Source organism: Schistocerca cancellata, chromosome 3 (genome assembly GCF_023864275.1).
Source record: "Schistocerca cancellata isolate TAMUIC-IGC-003103 chromosome 3, iqSchCanc2.1, whole genome shotgun sequence".
Classification (NCBI taxonomy): Eukaryota; Metazoa; Arthropoda; class Insecta; order Orthoptera; family Acrididae; genus Schistocerca; species Schistocerca cancellata.
The window spans coordinates 689,069,731-689,085,790 of NC_064628.1; the positions used below are offsets into that span (position 1 = coordinate 689,069,731).

At 45.7% G+C, this 16,060-nt stretch overlaps 1 protein-coding gene across 1 annotated transcript in view; it reads left to right on the top strand.

The window, feature by feature from the left end:
- The window catches only part of LOC126175671 (SLIT and NTRK-like protein 6), a 107,741-nt gene that overhangs the window by 57,841 nt on the left and 33,840 nt on the right, over nt 1-16,060 (top strand). Inside the window, exon 2 of the mRNA XM_049922595.1 lies at nt 4,135-4,497. Coding sequence (XP_049778552.1) covers nt 4,186-4,497 — 312 coding nt within the window. The 5' untranslated portion in view covers nt 4,135-4,185. The remainder of the gene's footprint in view (nt 1-4,134; nt 4,498-16,060) is intronic.

Here is a 16,060-nt window from a genome sequence, read left to right on the forward strand (position 1 = left end):
AACGTACTTATTTTATTTCTATTCGCGTTTATGTAGCTACTACGTCCGTAGATGATGTTTGGCAGCTGATTGTCAAATTGTGAATCTAGCCACTCGGTTACATATTGACGAAAAATTTATCCAGTTGTTTAATTTCACAATTGTGATTGTGTATCCTGAGCGGCTTGCATTCGCAACGACTATAAACAAATCACAAAGGCACTCATTGAGTTTTTGCGACATTGAGCTTGAAAATCTTTGCTTCTCGTATCTTCAGTTGTATGTCGCACATTGCCGTGTCGGAAAACCATTAGCTTTGATTGCCTGCGCGCCAGACAACTAAACAAAAAATGCGTGTAGCATAAAGCACTGCAATGAAGTAAATGTGATGTTGCAGTACTCTCTTCGAAATCAAGTTTTTTTGTTTTGTTTTGACGGTGTACTTCAACATCGATCTTGCAAACGAAATCGAAATATAAATAAAACACCTTGTGATTCATTGTGATTTCAAGTTTAATGGAAGCGAACATATCGTTTGGTTCACATGAAATTCCGACTTAATTCAAGTAAGACTTAAATTCTGGAACAAAGCCGCCCGGTTACAAGTCGATCACATTCCAGACACATCAAACATTTACAGCATTTCAGAGTTGTAATGCGGATAGAGTTCATCTCGCGTATAAAATTTCCCATTCGCGTAATTCTGAATGTACTCCTCCTCGAATTGAAAATGCATGGTCACAATCATTAATAGACGCAATGATCGCTCAAAAATTCGTTTTTTATCATTATTATTTCGTTTACACATTTCCTATAGTTTTTCTCTAGTTTGCAGAACAATCACAAACAAATTTATTGAATCGTGGAGGTATATTCCGTCTGTGCAACTAACTGAAGGCAGTTTGTTTAATGCCATACGCGTTTCGCTTCTTTTATTTGTGAAGCATCTTCAGTGACCTGCAACACATGTTTCCTTTTATATATATAATAAATGTAGGTCTATTATGTGGTAGTTACAATATGTCACCATTATACATTTCGTCATGTTATTCTCCTTTTAAAAAAAATACTTAGGGTCAACTTTTGTAGCAGAAATTTGGTGACTTGAAATTATCGTTCGGTGTTACGATTTCCAGCAGTTTACCCATGTCAGTGGTCGTGCCTTCAGTTAGTGGCATAGACGGAATATACCTCCATGATTTTGAAGCAACTAAGGGAGGACGGAAGAGAGGAAAATGACAAATTTATTGCAACTTGGAGAGGATAGTGTCTGTTGGGTCAGCCGGCTTCGAAAAATTTCGTTACTTGGAAGTTACTGTTGCTTTGTGTTTTTTAGCGTAACGTGTATTATATCTTAGTTGGCATATACGAAGGGCGTTTGAAAAGTCTGTGCAAAAATAAAAACTACTTACGTGTTTGGGGTAAACCTTTTTAATTTTTCGACATAGTCTCCTTTTAGACTTATACCTGTACACTTCGTCCAACGTTGTTCTAATTTGTTGATCCCTTCCAAATAATAGGAATTTTCAAAGTCTGCAAAATAGCTATTAGTTTCTGCAATCACCTCCTCCTTTGAATGTAATCTTTGTCCCGCCAACCATTTCTTCAAAATGGAGAACAAATAGTAGTCCGAGAGAGCCATGTCTGGAAAATAGGGGAGATGTGAAACGAGTTGGAATCATATTTCCATTAATTTTGCTACCACAACTGCTGAGGTGTGTGCTGATGCATTGTGATGATAGAAAATGACTTTTTTGCGGTCCAATCGCCGGCGTTTTTCTTGCAACTCGGTTTTCAAACGGTCCAATAACGATGAATAATATTCACCTGTAATAGTTTTTCCCAGTCGATGAGGATTATCCCTTGCGAATCACAAAAGACAGTCGCCATAACCCTTCCGGCCGAAGAAATAGTCTTCGGCTTTTTTGGTACTGATTCTCCCTTGGTAACCCATTGTTTAGATTGTTGTTTGGTCTCAGGAGTATAGTAATGTATCCATGTTTCATCCACAGTGACGAAACAACGCTTAAAGTCCTGCGGATTCTTCCTGAACAGCTGCCAATCATCCTTGCATCACTTCACACGATTCCGTTTTTGGTCAAGCGTGAGCAATCGCGGAACCCATCTTGCGGATAGCTTTCACATGTCCCAAATGTTTATGCAAAATATTATGTACCCGTTCATTCGAGATGCCCACAGCATTATCAATCTCATGCGCCTTAACTGTTCTGTCATCCATCACCATATCATGGATTTTATCAATTATTTCTGGAGTCATAACTCCACAGGGCGTCCAGAACGTTCAGCATCACTTGTGCCCATATGGCCACTCCGAAAATTTTGAAACCACTTATGAAGTGTTCTAATCGAAGGTGCAGAGTCTCTACTATCCATTAAAATTGCTACACCACGAAGATGACGTGCAACAGACGCAAAATTTAACCGACCGGATGAAGATGATGTGATATGCCAATGATTAGCTTTTCAGAGCATTCACACAAGGTTGGCGCCGGTGGCGACACAGACAACGTGCTGACATGACGGAAGTTTCCAACCGATGTCTCATACACAAACAGCAGTTGACCGGCGTTGCCTGGTTAAACGTTGTTGTGATGCCTCGTATAAGGAGCACAAATGCGTACCAACACGTTTCCGAATTTGATAAAGGTCGGATTGTAGCCTATCGCGATTGCGGTTTATCGTATCGCGACATTGCTGCTCGCGTTGGTCGAGATCCAATGACTGTTTGCAGAATATGAAATCGGTGGGTTCAGGAGGGTAATACGGAACGCCGTGCTGAATCTCAACGGCCTCGTATCACTAGCAGTCGAGATGACAGGCATCTTATCCGCATGGCTGTAACGGATCGTGCAGCCACATCTCGATCCCTGAGTCAACAGATTGGGACGTTTGCAATACAACAACCATCTGCACGAACAGTTCCACGACGTTTGCAGCAGCATGGACTATCAGCTCGGAGACCATGGCTGCGATTACCCTTGACGCTGCATCACAGACAGGAGCGCCTGCGATGGTGTACTCAACGACCGACCTGGGTGCACGAATGGCAAAACGTCATTTTTTCGGATGAACCCAGGTTCTGTTTACAGCATCATGATGGGCGCATTCGTGTTTGGCGACATCGCAGTGAACGTAAGTTGGAAGCGTGTATTCGTCATCGCCATACTGGTGTATCAGCCGGCGTTATGGTATGGGGTGCCATTGGTTACACGTATCGGTCAACTCTTGTTCGCATTGACGGCACTTTGAACACTGGACGTTACAGTTCAGATGTGTTACGACCCGTGGTTCTACCCTTCATTCTATCCCTGCGAAACCCTACATTTCAGCAGGATAATGCACGACCGCATGTTGCAGGTCCTGTACGGGCCTTCCTGGATACAGAAAACGTTCGACTGCTGCCGTGGTCAGCACATTCTCCAAGTCTCTCACCTATCGAAAACGTCTGGTCAATGGTGGCCGAGCAACTGGCTCGTCACAATACGCCAGTCACTACTCTTAATGAACTGTGGTATCGAGTGGAAGCTGCATGGCCAGCTGTAGCTGTACACGCCATCCAAGCTTTGTTTGACTCAACGCCCAGGCGTATCAAGGCCGTTGTTACGGCCAGAGGTGATTGTTCTGGGTAGTGATTTCTCAGGATCTATGCACCCAAGTTGCGTGAAAATATAATCACATATCAGTTCTAGAATAATATATTTTTCCCATGAATACCCATTTATCATCTGCATTTCTTCTTGGTGTAGAAATTTTAATGGCCAGTAGTGTATTTGTCAAGCTTCTCTTTAGTCTCCTGAGGCATTTAGCCGTTCATAAAGTAATGTTTAATCACCACACGAAATTCCATTTTTTCGCAGTCACTCGACTTCCTTGATTCATACGAATGACAAACACAAAGAAATAGACCAGTATGGCTGAAACTTGGTGTGCGTTCTTTGCAAAGATGCTACTAACTAATCATGACCTTGATACTCGCCGGTGGTGCCATGTCTCGGAGTTTGTACCTACTTTTCAAACGCCCCTCGTACGATTTACCGGTAGCCATTTTGATGACGCCATAGGTCAGACATTGAAACGATATGGTACAGTTGTTGCGGAAACGTTCTCACTAAATTCGCTTCGAATGGTTTCCAGCTGCCAGCGAACGGAGCTCGCCTGGAGGCGAAGGGGAAGTCCCGCGGCGCGATGCGTGCGCTGGCGGCGGCGCTGGCCGTGGCGGCGGCGTTGGCGGGGGCGGAGGCGCTCTCCTACTGGCGGCCCACGACGCCCTCGACGACGACGGTGCGGCCCGAGGAGGCGTGCCACCTGCCGTGCCGCTGCCTGCGGCTCAGCCGCTGGACGCCGCGCATGCGCGCCCACTGCCTCGTCGTCTGGGACAGCGACCGCCGCCCCCACCCCCCCTTCCAGCTGGACTCCTCCGTCGACGAGGTCGACTTCGCTCGCAGCAGGATCCACAAATTATACGCCGTGCACCTAGAGGGCCTGGAGCGTGTTAAGGTAGGTGCTTCACGGAGCTCACACGTGTCTGGAGTTTTGTGTGGTCGGTTGATTGGTTTGGGGCACAGGACCAAACAGCGACGTCATCAGTACCATCGGATTAGGGTTGGGTTGGGCTGGCTGGGGTGTTTGGGGGAAGAGACCAAACTGCGAGGTCATCGGTCTCATCGGATTAGGGAAGGATGGGGAAGGAAATCGGCCGTGCCCTTTCGAAGGAACCATCCCGGTATTTGCATGAAGCGATTTAGGGAAATCACCGAAAACCTAAATCAGGACTGTCGTACGTGGATTTGAACCGTCGTCCTCCCGAACGCTAGTCGAGAGTGCTAACCACTGCGCCACCTCCCCCAGTGGAGTTTAGTCTGAGTTCTCATAGATACAGGAAGATCGGAAAGTGGACAAACAGCGTACCAAACTGACCAGCGTCAGGTCTAGTTTTGGGAAAAAAAGCTTGTATAATCAGGGCAACTAAGAATAACTTAATTAGTGGCGAAACCAGGATGGTAGATAGAGAGCGCACAGGATAAGGTTAAAATTGTGGATGGAGCCGTAAACAATTACAGTGAGTTGCACAATCTAACACACGACTTTATTTTTCAAAGAACCACTTATTTACACATTCCTTTTAAAGATCACAACCAAACAATGGCTGAAGGCCTAATCACAGAAAACTTGAGAAGCTTTCTGGACTGAAGGCCCAAAACCACACCAAAAACAAGAACGGCTGAAGGCCCAGCTTAGAAATCAAAAGCAACAAAAATAGAAGGTGAATTTAAAAAAAAATGCAATGGAAAGCAATTAGCGGCTGACTGCCTACACTACACGTCTGAACGACAACTATAACTAAAACACATTAATAAACAATTTTTCTATCCCAGAAATTTCTTTTAAGCTTACAACAGAATGGCAAAAAGCCTAATTAAAGAAATATTAACTTACTGCACGGCTGAAGGCCACAAACAAATTGGAAACAATGGCTGAAGGCCTGAACAACAAGACAGAAAACAATTTAAAATAAACCCCTACCTTCATATAAAAATTTTCCTTTAAAGAATACACATGGCTGAAGGCCGTATTAAAATGGGTTCACGTAAACCCTCAGCTGAAGGCCACACGTAACATATCGAACAACTAACAGCTTAGGGCCTGGATTACAACCAATTTCAGATAGAACAAATTTTAAGGAATTTTTTTTAATAAAATCAATCTTCAAATTTTAATTCGACACAAGCTGAAGGCCCTTAAGTAAAATTTAGATAGAACTGAATTAATACATGACCAAAGGCCTCGCACAATACTTCAAACTAAAATGAAAATCACAATCTAAAACAAACAGAACAAGTGGTGCTCAGAAGTGTTCCAAGGGTCGGCCTGAGAAGGTAGCTCAAACGTAAGGTGAGGTGAGACAGGCAGCCAAGAGTTGAAGTTAAATAATCGAATGGCAACCCAAACTAGGGACAGCCCAAGGACCAACCAACAATTTAACCAATTCCCTTCCGTCCGACCAATGACAGAACGATGGAAAATATCAGCCGAGGACGAGGATATGAACCGCACTACATCTTCAGAAATTGGCGTTTAAAAACAGCCAAGGGAACAATAACCATTCAAAGCAAAATATGAACCAAACAAATTAAAACACTGTCAAACTACATGCCATGCCAGACAGCAACAACACGATGAGGAAAGGCACACTGCCGGAAAACTACACTAACGACCAGGGCAGGTAACTGGGGCATTAACGACCACAGGCCGGAAGATACCGCTGGTGCATTTCAATGCCAAGTGACAGTCAATTTAATAACTAATCACAATATAGGAAGACGGCTGCAAGATTTTGTCGTTGCTGTTAGCCCAAACGGCTCAGGGAGCAACAACCCACAAATGAATGAAGAGATGTCACAATAGTTGAGTTTTCACAACAGGTTAACTGATCATTCAACTTCAGGTTCGGTGGGCAACGAACTTTGTCGCTCTCGCAGCTAGCGCCTCACTATCCGACAGCAAAGGCACGCTGCCAGCAGGGCAGTCGCAGTCTGGCCTCATGCCGCGGAGACTTCCTCGCTGCTCCGTCCCAACCAACTGACTACATCCAGCACGCAGACAGTATTAAAATAATTGATCAGTCAAAACCACACAAGCTACACACGGTTCCGGGAAAACACTTCCACAAACAACTCAAACAATACTAAAACCAGTCACTGTGGAACAACTAGGAGGAATCACAAGTCGACACACACAGAGAACCCGGAAGTGGTCGGCGACCAAATACACGTCGTCCGATGAGACAACCGACCGAACGACCAACCAAGGTTATCCCCACTGAAGCCGTGTGTGTCTTCAACGGTCAGGGAAGTCATGGCTGTCCAAACCTCACTGCTGCTCCGTCGACACTGAACTCCCGACACACGACGACCCGGAAATACTAGTGGTCGCTCGAAAGATGGTGTGACAGTGCTCTTATCGATAAGCGTTGCTGCTGCCACTCATGGGCAGGCAAGCCAACAACTCAGTGACGCCAGTAAATCGAATAAGAAACGAGACGGCAGCACCACCAAGACAAGATGTCAAGCAATAACAGCACGAACGCGAGCCACGCACGGCTCAAGTGGACTGAAGTAAAATTGAAATATTTCACGAACAGATGATGCTGGCTATGTAAATGAACTTCTCACACTTCATCTTACGGACCGTGCCACGCACGTCACATGCCTTGACGAGCAGTAGGTGGCTCCGCAAGGCCGGAAACAAAGGATAAGTAGAGAAGTAATTAATGAATATGAGAGCAGGAGACAGATTAGGGACGTTCCGATGACGAACAAACGACTGCTCTATCCATAATTTAGTATCTATTTTATTTTGACATACACTCCTGGAAATTGAAATAAGAACACCGTGAATTCATTGTCCCAGGAAGGGGAAACTTTATTGACACATTCCTGGGGTCAGATACATCACATGATCACACTGACAGAACCACAGGCACATAGACACAGGCAGCAGAGCATGCACAATGTCGGCACTAGTACAGTGTATATCCACCTTTCGCAGCAATGCAGGCTGCTATTCTCCCATGGAGACGATCGTAGAGATGCTGGATGTAGTCCTGTGGAACGGCTTGCCATGCCATTTCCACCTGGCGCCTCAGTCGGACCAGCGTTCGTGCTGGACGTGCAGACCGCGTGAGACGACGCTTCATCCAGTCCCAAACATGCTCAATGGGGGACAGATCCGGAGATCTTGCTGGCCAGGGTAGTTGACTTACACCTTCTAGAGCACGTTGGGTGGCACGGGATACATGCGGACGTGCATTGTCCTGTTGGAACAGCAAGTTCCCTTGCCGGTCTAGGAATGGTAGAACGATGGGTTCGATGACGGTTTGGATGTACTGTGCACTATTCAGTGTCCCCTCGACGATCACCAGTGGTGTACGGCCAGTGTAGGAGATCGCTCCCCACACCATGATGCTGGGTGTTGGCCCTGTGTGCCTCGGTCGTATGCAGTCCTGATTGTGGCGCTCACCTGCACGGCGCCAAACACGCATACGGCAGAAGCGACTCTCATCGCTGAAGACGACACGTCTCCATTCGTCCCTCCATTCACGCCTGTCGCGACACCACTGGAGGCGGGCTGCACGATGTTGGGGCGTGAGCGGAAGACGGCCTAACGGTGTGCGGGACCGTAGCCCAGCTTCATGGAGACGGTTGCGAATGGTCCTCGCCGATACCCCAGGAGCAACAGTGTCCCTAATTTGCTGGGAAATGGCGGTGCGGTCCCCTACGGCACTGCGTAGGATCCTACGGTCTTGGCGTGCATCCGTGCGTCGCTGCGGTCCGGTCCCAGGTCGACGTGCACGTGCACCTTCCGCCGACCACTGGCGACAACATCGATGTACTGTGGAGACCTCACGCCCCACGTGTTGAGCAATTCGGCGGTACGTCCACCCGGCCTCCCGCGTGGCCACTATACGCCCTCGCTCAAAGTCCGTCAACTGCACATACGGTTCACGTCCACGCTGTCGCGGCATGCTACCAGTGTTAAAGACTGCGATGGAGCTCCGTATGCCACGGCAAACTGGCTGACACTGACGGCGGCGGTGCACAAATGCTGCGCAGCTAGCGCCATTCGACGGCCAACACCGCGGTTCCTGGTGTGTCCGCTGTGCCGTGCGTGTGATCATTGCTTGTACAGCCCTCTCGCAGTGTCCGGAGCAAGTATGGTGGGTCTGACACACCGGTGTCAATGTGTTCTTTTTTCCATTTCCAGGAGTGTATATAAAAATGCAACCGCTAATTAAAGCATCTAAATAGACTAATTACAGAAAGGAAACGAATCCTCATATCAGCAATTTCCCCACATGCACAGGAATCGAGATCTGTAAGCAGATTTCGGCTGCAGCCATTTGGAGAGGAATTAATAACTTATTCAATATGGCGGTGGCCGCTAAAACGATTCGGTTTTAAACGGAGTGTCTTCTTGGTCTTGGAGCTGAGCACGAATACAGAAAACACCGTCGTTCCATCTTACGAGACTGCGCCAGGATAGGAAACTCCGGGGCAAGAAGGAAGTGACTACTGTGCCCCAGAAGGCGACAGCTGTCCGTTTTACCACCAGAACTACTTTTTCAGCCCTAGGGACACTGGTTTGAGCTAATAAAACACCTGGACACCGCCTCTCCGGGACATTCTGCAACAGCTTCTTGGTAAAGATGGGTCGTTCGCGATCTAACAGGACCAAAGGAACGGTTCACCAAGATGAACGGAAGGGGCGAGGAACGAATTCTAGCGATCTTTCATAGTTCACTTCGGTCGCTGCTTTCTACTTGTAGTTATTGGGAACGGGATTCGGTCGGTCTCGTTCCCGCAAAGGTACGTCGGTCGGTCTCGTTCCAGCCTCGGTCCCGTTCCCGTCTATCTAGGTCTCGGTCTCCCTCGACCGGACTCGTCCTTCTTCGCGTGGCCACTCGTCGCAGTTCCATTGCTGACTGCTCATAGTTAGTTCAGTATCGAGTTGTTCGTATAGTTCGCTGCGCACGCCCATTCTACATCTGTTTCAAACCTTTCTTGAATTATGGACTTATGGTTCTTTTCGTATTCTATTCAGCGTCCACGACCGGTAATTAAAATGTATTTTATAATGACGTAAATTACATAAAAATTACGTTGCATGTAGACAGGAGTGACACCACCAGCAGTCGACCAATAGTGTAAACGCCCAGAAGATGACCCCTACGTCGGGTTGAAACCGGTTGGCGGTATTATAACAAAAATAAATGCGATTAAGACTGTTCTTGAATTATTGATTAATCATACTAATCACTGCTTCTCTCCACAACCGTGTTGTCCAAAAATCTGTGTCGTGACAGCTGAACATCCCATGATACACGGTTCAAAAAGTGCTGAGAATAATTTTGAAATAGCATCCGCTCAAACTTCACATTATTCATCAACTTTTGCCACTCGGCGCAAACATTCGAGTGGACTTTGCTCTTAAGTTTCTTCCAAGGACTGAAGTTGACAACCTGTGGCCTTGGAACATTTTGTGGAGTGACGAAGCATACTTTACGCTCACTGTGGCAGCGAACACTAACAATCGCCGCTTTTGGCGATCGTCACTGCCAATAAACGTTTATGAAATCCCCTGCATAGTTAACGCGTCAGTGTGTGTTGTGGCTTCTCGCACAGTTCATGGCTGGTCAATTTTTCTTTCAGGTTCTCGGTCCGCGAGGTCAAGGACGGGCAGCGTGAGCGGTGCACGTTACTGTCCTCTGCATCGCCAACATGCGATACCTGCTTTGGACTCGACTGTTTTGATGCACGATGAACTCCATATCAAATTGCTCTTGAGGTCACTCGGTTACTCCGTAACACATCTGGAGAAAACCGAAGTACTGCTCAGTCGTTCGAAAGTGCACAATCACAAACATCTTCAGATTTGAACAGTACGATTTCTGGCAGTGGGCTTACCTCAAGGACGGGACACTAACACACGTTTTAGGTTGAAGATGACAATAGCGAGTGAGATAGACAATATCCACCTGAGATGTTTCAGGTGGCAGTAGAGCGACATCTAGTGCGGTTTCAGGCTCTTGGATGCGGATGGTCGTCACAATGAGCAACGTTTGTAACCTGGAACGTAAACATGGTACGCATTTAACAAATGTTGCTACCTCATGCGGAAATTAAAACGTGTTGCTTTCAATTGCTTATTCGTTATTTCTCTGCCGCAGTTCCTCACAATTATCTCCATAAAGTTTCATTGTCCTACGACCAGTCGCTTTTCATGGGGGTGCTCTCAAGTAGGTAAACTTTAGTTGTAACCACCCGTATATACTCTTAATAACAGAGGAACACCGATTGATCTTTCAACGTATTATATTTAATGCATTCTGAACAAAACATGAAAATAAAAAATTCAAAAACAAGGCAAATTTTTTTGTCAAATACTTTATTTAAAGGTAAGAAACAGGACGGATTAGACAAACATTTAATGTGTCTTTGAATGATGTTCGAAATCATGTATAGAAATGAAGTGCCGATTTGGAATTGAAAGTTCAATGTTTAACTTAAAATCCGAGAATTATGGATGTACTTTCATTCAGTGGTCTCATGTCACTAACGTATGAGTTTCTCGGCTGCTTTACATGACTCTGAGCGCCACTGAAAGGTGTGTCAAACGATTCTCTAACCCATTTTATTTTACACAAGTCATTCAACAAAATATTTAACCGGTTGTTTTAAACTTTTGTCATTGTTTACGTTGATAAGATTGTTCATGTAATGACCCATGGTAGACCCAGGGACTTTTCAGACGAATACCAGACGACCTACTAGGGGAAAAGAGAAAGTCCCAATTGGAACATTTTGGAGGGGATCTTCAGTTCTGTCGTTTGCCTTACAACTAAGGAAACCTCCCAGTAACCCTGGTAAGAACCGAGAGATGGAAACCATTTTTATGTAATTCCCAGACAAAACATTTGATACCCTAGTATATGAGAGAGAGTATTTTTATATCTTTGTATACAGTAAGTCCCATGGTTTGCTTGACATGTGCAGTGTACTTAGACCGATGGGTCAAAACATTTTGACCATCTCCCACCATGAAACTGAATGCCCCCTGGTGGTGTTGCGAACACGTGACCAATAGGATTTTTTACTTATCAGTCTTCTCACAGGACTAAGGTGGCCCGCCACGAACTTCTCTCCCATACCAACCTATTCATCTCAAAGAAGCACTTGCAACCTACATCCTCAATTATTTGCTGGATGTATTCTGATCTTTGTCTTTCTATACAGTTCTACCCTTCTACAGCTTCCTCTAACACCACGGAAGCTATTCCCTGATGTCATAATAAATGTCCTACCACCCTGTCCCTCCTTGTCAGTTTCTACTATATATTCCTTTCCTCCCCGATTCTGCGGAGAACCTCATCATCCTTATCTTATCAGTCCACCTAATTTTCAACATTCTTCTGTAGCACCACATCTGAAATGCTTCGGTTCTCTTCTGTTCTGGTATTCCTACAGTGCAAGATTCACTGCCATACAATGCAGTGCTCCAAACATGCATTCCCACATATTTCTTCGCCAAATTAAGCCCTGTGTTTGATACTAGGAGACTTCTCTTGACCATTGTTAGTCTGGTTTTATGTCCTCCTTGCTCCACCCGTCACGAGTTTGAGAGATTGCAGGGCGCTCTCACTTCTAATTCGGTGTCATGCCGCTTAATGTTCTTAGGGAAGATGATCTTTATTACGATCTGACTTCCTACATGATGATGAAATGGTGGGCACTAGTTAACGCTCTTGCTTGTGTGCTCTAGTGAAGCAATAGCGTTAAGCTTTACCTGCATTCAAAGGAATAGGGTGCCAATTTAAACGACTGCAGTAAAAGCGTACAGTGACTTTGGGCCAAGGGGAGCGCGGTTTTTCTGCAGAACCTGGGGGAAAACATTTCCGGACAGCTGAGTTATGCGGTCTCATTGTGCAGACTAGAGATGGGGGATCCGCTCTTGAACTAATTCATAGAGTTGAATCTTTCAAAGGAGTGAACAATCAGTGATTCAGAAAAAAAGAACGGTAGCTCCAAACGTTTCCCACGGCAGACAGAGAGAGAGAGAGAGAGAGAGAGAGAGAGAGACAGAGCATATCAGCAGCGCCTCTGCTGGTCAGAGCACAGTGCACGCCACACAACACAGCCAGCGCCGGCCTCTGCCCTGCTTCTACCTTGGCTGCCTGCATTGTGCAGTGCCCCATTGGATTTTGTGTTTCACATATGCCGTGCCATCTCTGTGCGTCGTCTGCTGTGTGCAGTGTCTGGCACAGCTTAACTTCGCATCGCACTCTGTCGGCGATCGTTTCAGTCGCACGTCCTGCCCTCTGGGCAGTTGATGCGAGCAACAGGACAGAGAGCCACCTAGCGGATAACATAGGAACTACTTGCAAAAACCTGCTCGCAAGGGAACGGACGATTTGTCTCGGAGCGGGTGAGTTCACCGCTCCCCCCACCCTCGGAACTCGCCCGCTCAACGCTCACCCCACCGTCTCGACTCTAGCCAGAGCGTTGAGCAAAGCGACTCGGGTGTCACTCTGGTCTCTGCGGTCTCAGCTCATGCAGTAATACAGCTCGCGGCTCGACCTGCTCGACTCAGCGCCTCTGCATCAGAGCTCGTCCCCACTGGATATTGTTCTTCGTAGTAATACCGCTATGTATATTACATTATTATGTTATATATACATCAATTGTTTTTATTTTATTTTTATTTGTTTAAACTGATTAGATTAGGTTCCTGATGACTCCTCTTACTATAGGATTTTTATTATGGACACTCGAATTTACGCTTTAATTACGAGCGAACCGATAAACGTATCGCAAAATGTGATACACCAATATTTTCCTTGTTTTATTCTGCGTAAGGCTATATGCAGCACTTTCGTTTTACAGTCAAATTTATATTTTTTTTCTTATTCTTGTACGGATTTTGCGATTTTAGGCGTCTTCGGAAGGAAACGTTCACTTTAAAAATATATGGCTTGCGATGTATTTGTATGAGGTTAATGAAATTTTAATACATTATAGCCAAATATATTGTTAATGTAAATCTCAAGTTACAATATTTTCCGATCACCCAAAAAACCACGATAGTGCAAAATAAATCAATAATCAAAAACTTTGTCATATCGTGGAAATTTCAATAAACAATACAAAATTCTTACTCATTATCTGTGTTACTTCAAAATAGGATCAAATAAGATCAAAATACAGGTATAGTACTGGAATAAACCAAGTTTAAAGGGCAATGTGCCTTCCATTTATTTTCTATTGTAAATGAGTGGTGAGTCATGAAAAAGAGCTAATTCATTTCAGGGAGTGAACAGTTCTAATCAAATCTCTGAAAAGAACAGTTTTGCCCATCTCTAGTGCAGACACGTTTGGATGGCGCCTGTCGGTCGCCGGTTGTGTCCAGGTAGGCTGACTAGCGCTGAGAAGTCGCCACTACAATGGGCAGCGCATTGTGGACTGGCAATAAAGTAGAGGATGGGCCCTTGTTGGGCAGGAAGCTGACGAGACAACTGTGAGTGTTCTGCGAATTTCCGTAGGAGAGGTCACTGGCGCCCAGACGTGCAGACTCTCTAACAAAACATATTTGTGAAGGCACGAGGCTTTCAGCAAGTTTATGACCGTGTTTTGGAAACTTCGAAATGGACGCAACAGGGGAGATAACGATCTTTTTATGGAGGGCTGTGGTTCCATCCTAGTCATGTTGTTAGCAAAAGACACAGCGTAAACACGTGGGAAAGAGGCCGCGAAGCTGAATCTGTTTTTTGTTTTCTCCCAATTAACTTTAAAATCTCTGGTTGGTCAAATCGGTGTGCGCAGAGCTAGTGGCGCTCTCCCAGCTTCAAATACCGCGCTCCACCTCCTGATTGGCTCGTGCTAAAGTGGGAGAAGTCTAAGATGTAAATGTGCTTGGCTACCGAGCTGACGAGGAAAGTGGACAGAAAGACAAGTGGGCACTCTTGTACTGGCGCTTCGCTAGTGAAGAACTGCAGGTCTCTACCTAAACGGTTAGTCTTGTGTCCTTTGCTAGTGTGCACTTGGAGCCTGTGACAGTCACCTTCTGAACCATCAGAGGTACTGCTTCTAGCATCACGCACACATCAAGTGATGCGTGGGTGTACTTATTTGTCTTGAGTCGGCTGTCTAAACATTTGACATATTCCGACACGCACAGTGGTGGCACAGAATCAAATTGGTTTGGCAGACCAGCAAACGGGTCCACCTGCACACTGGAATCCACCGGGGTTTCACAGTGAAGTACCTGCGTTCCAAATTAGCCGAACGCGAGACCACGTACTTGCATTTTTCGGGCGCGCGCCATTAATAACAGATTGCTGCCGTCCATGATTTGAGTCGCCAAACGAATCATGGTGTGCGGCCCTGACCAGCAAAAGGGTAAAGTATTCGCTGCTATGGCGTAGGGCTCCAATATATGCCTCTCAGCACCCTGTTCTTTCCAACCATATTTTTGTTTTTGGAATAGTAGAGTATTGATGCTTAATTGTGGGGCAGTTTTTGTGCCGTACCCCGGATTCACGTGTATGAAGTCAGACAGAGCGATTAGTGTTCTGGTTAGTGTCGTGTGTCGATCCCCAGCAGATCACTTTGTCCACTATAGACCCCACATTAGTGAAAGCGTTTGTCACATGAAAATGTTTGTGTGTCGCTTCTTTAGTCAGCTTTTTTGTCTTGTGATGTTAAAGATGAATAAATCTATTGTAATTTAGATCACAACTCCTCCCTGTGTTCTGATTAACATTGCCTTTGCCATTTTTATTAAAGTCCAGATTATAGAAGAAAGTAGTAGGTTTGGAAGTTATTTTGCTGCCTAGGTGGCAGAATTTCTTAACCTCACCTACTTCGTGCCCATCAGTCCTATTGGTAAGTTTCTAGTTGTATGAATGCAGAGTCTCGCAGCGATAACATTGAATAAAATTTTCTCGGGTTTCCAACCGCGTCTATTGCTTAAAACTACACGAGCTTTCGGCCAAGCACTCCTTGGCCATTGTCAAGTGGTATGACTGCCAGTGGGCTGTTGGTGCGCCCTTATATACGTTAGTTGCCGGCCGTGACATCACTGGTGGCCGTGACATTGCCATATACGGGCATGTCTTGAGTCGGCGTTCGACGTGCCCTCTTCAATTGCGCGAGCGCTGGATCCCACGCAGCGCTAAGCTGCAAGCTACCGTCTCTATTCAGGGTGTTTGCTGTTATTTTTATTTCATTAGCTTCCTTTATTAAACTGTCCCAGAAGCCGTTAGTGCGAGTCACGACAGATGTATCGTCAAATTTTATGTGGTGACCGTTTTCTAACGCATGCTCAGCTAACGCAGATTTCTCTTGATAGCGTAGGCGATAATACCTCTCATGTTCTTTCCTGCGTTGTTCCACAGTGCGCATTGTTTGTCCGATTAACTTCTGGCCACACTCACATGGTATTTCGTAGACTCCAGGTGTTCTGAGACCTACTGCGTCTTTAACTGGTCTCAGTAATTGACGAATTT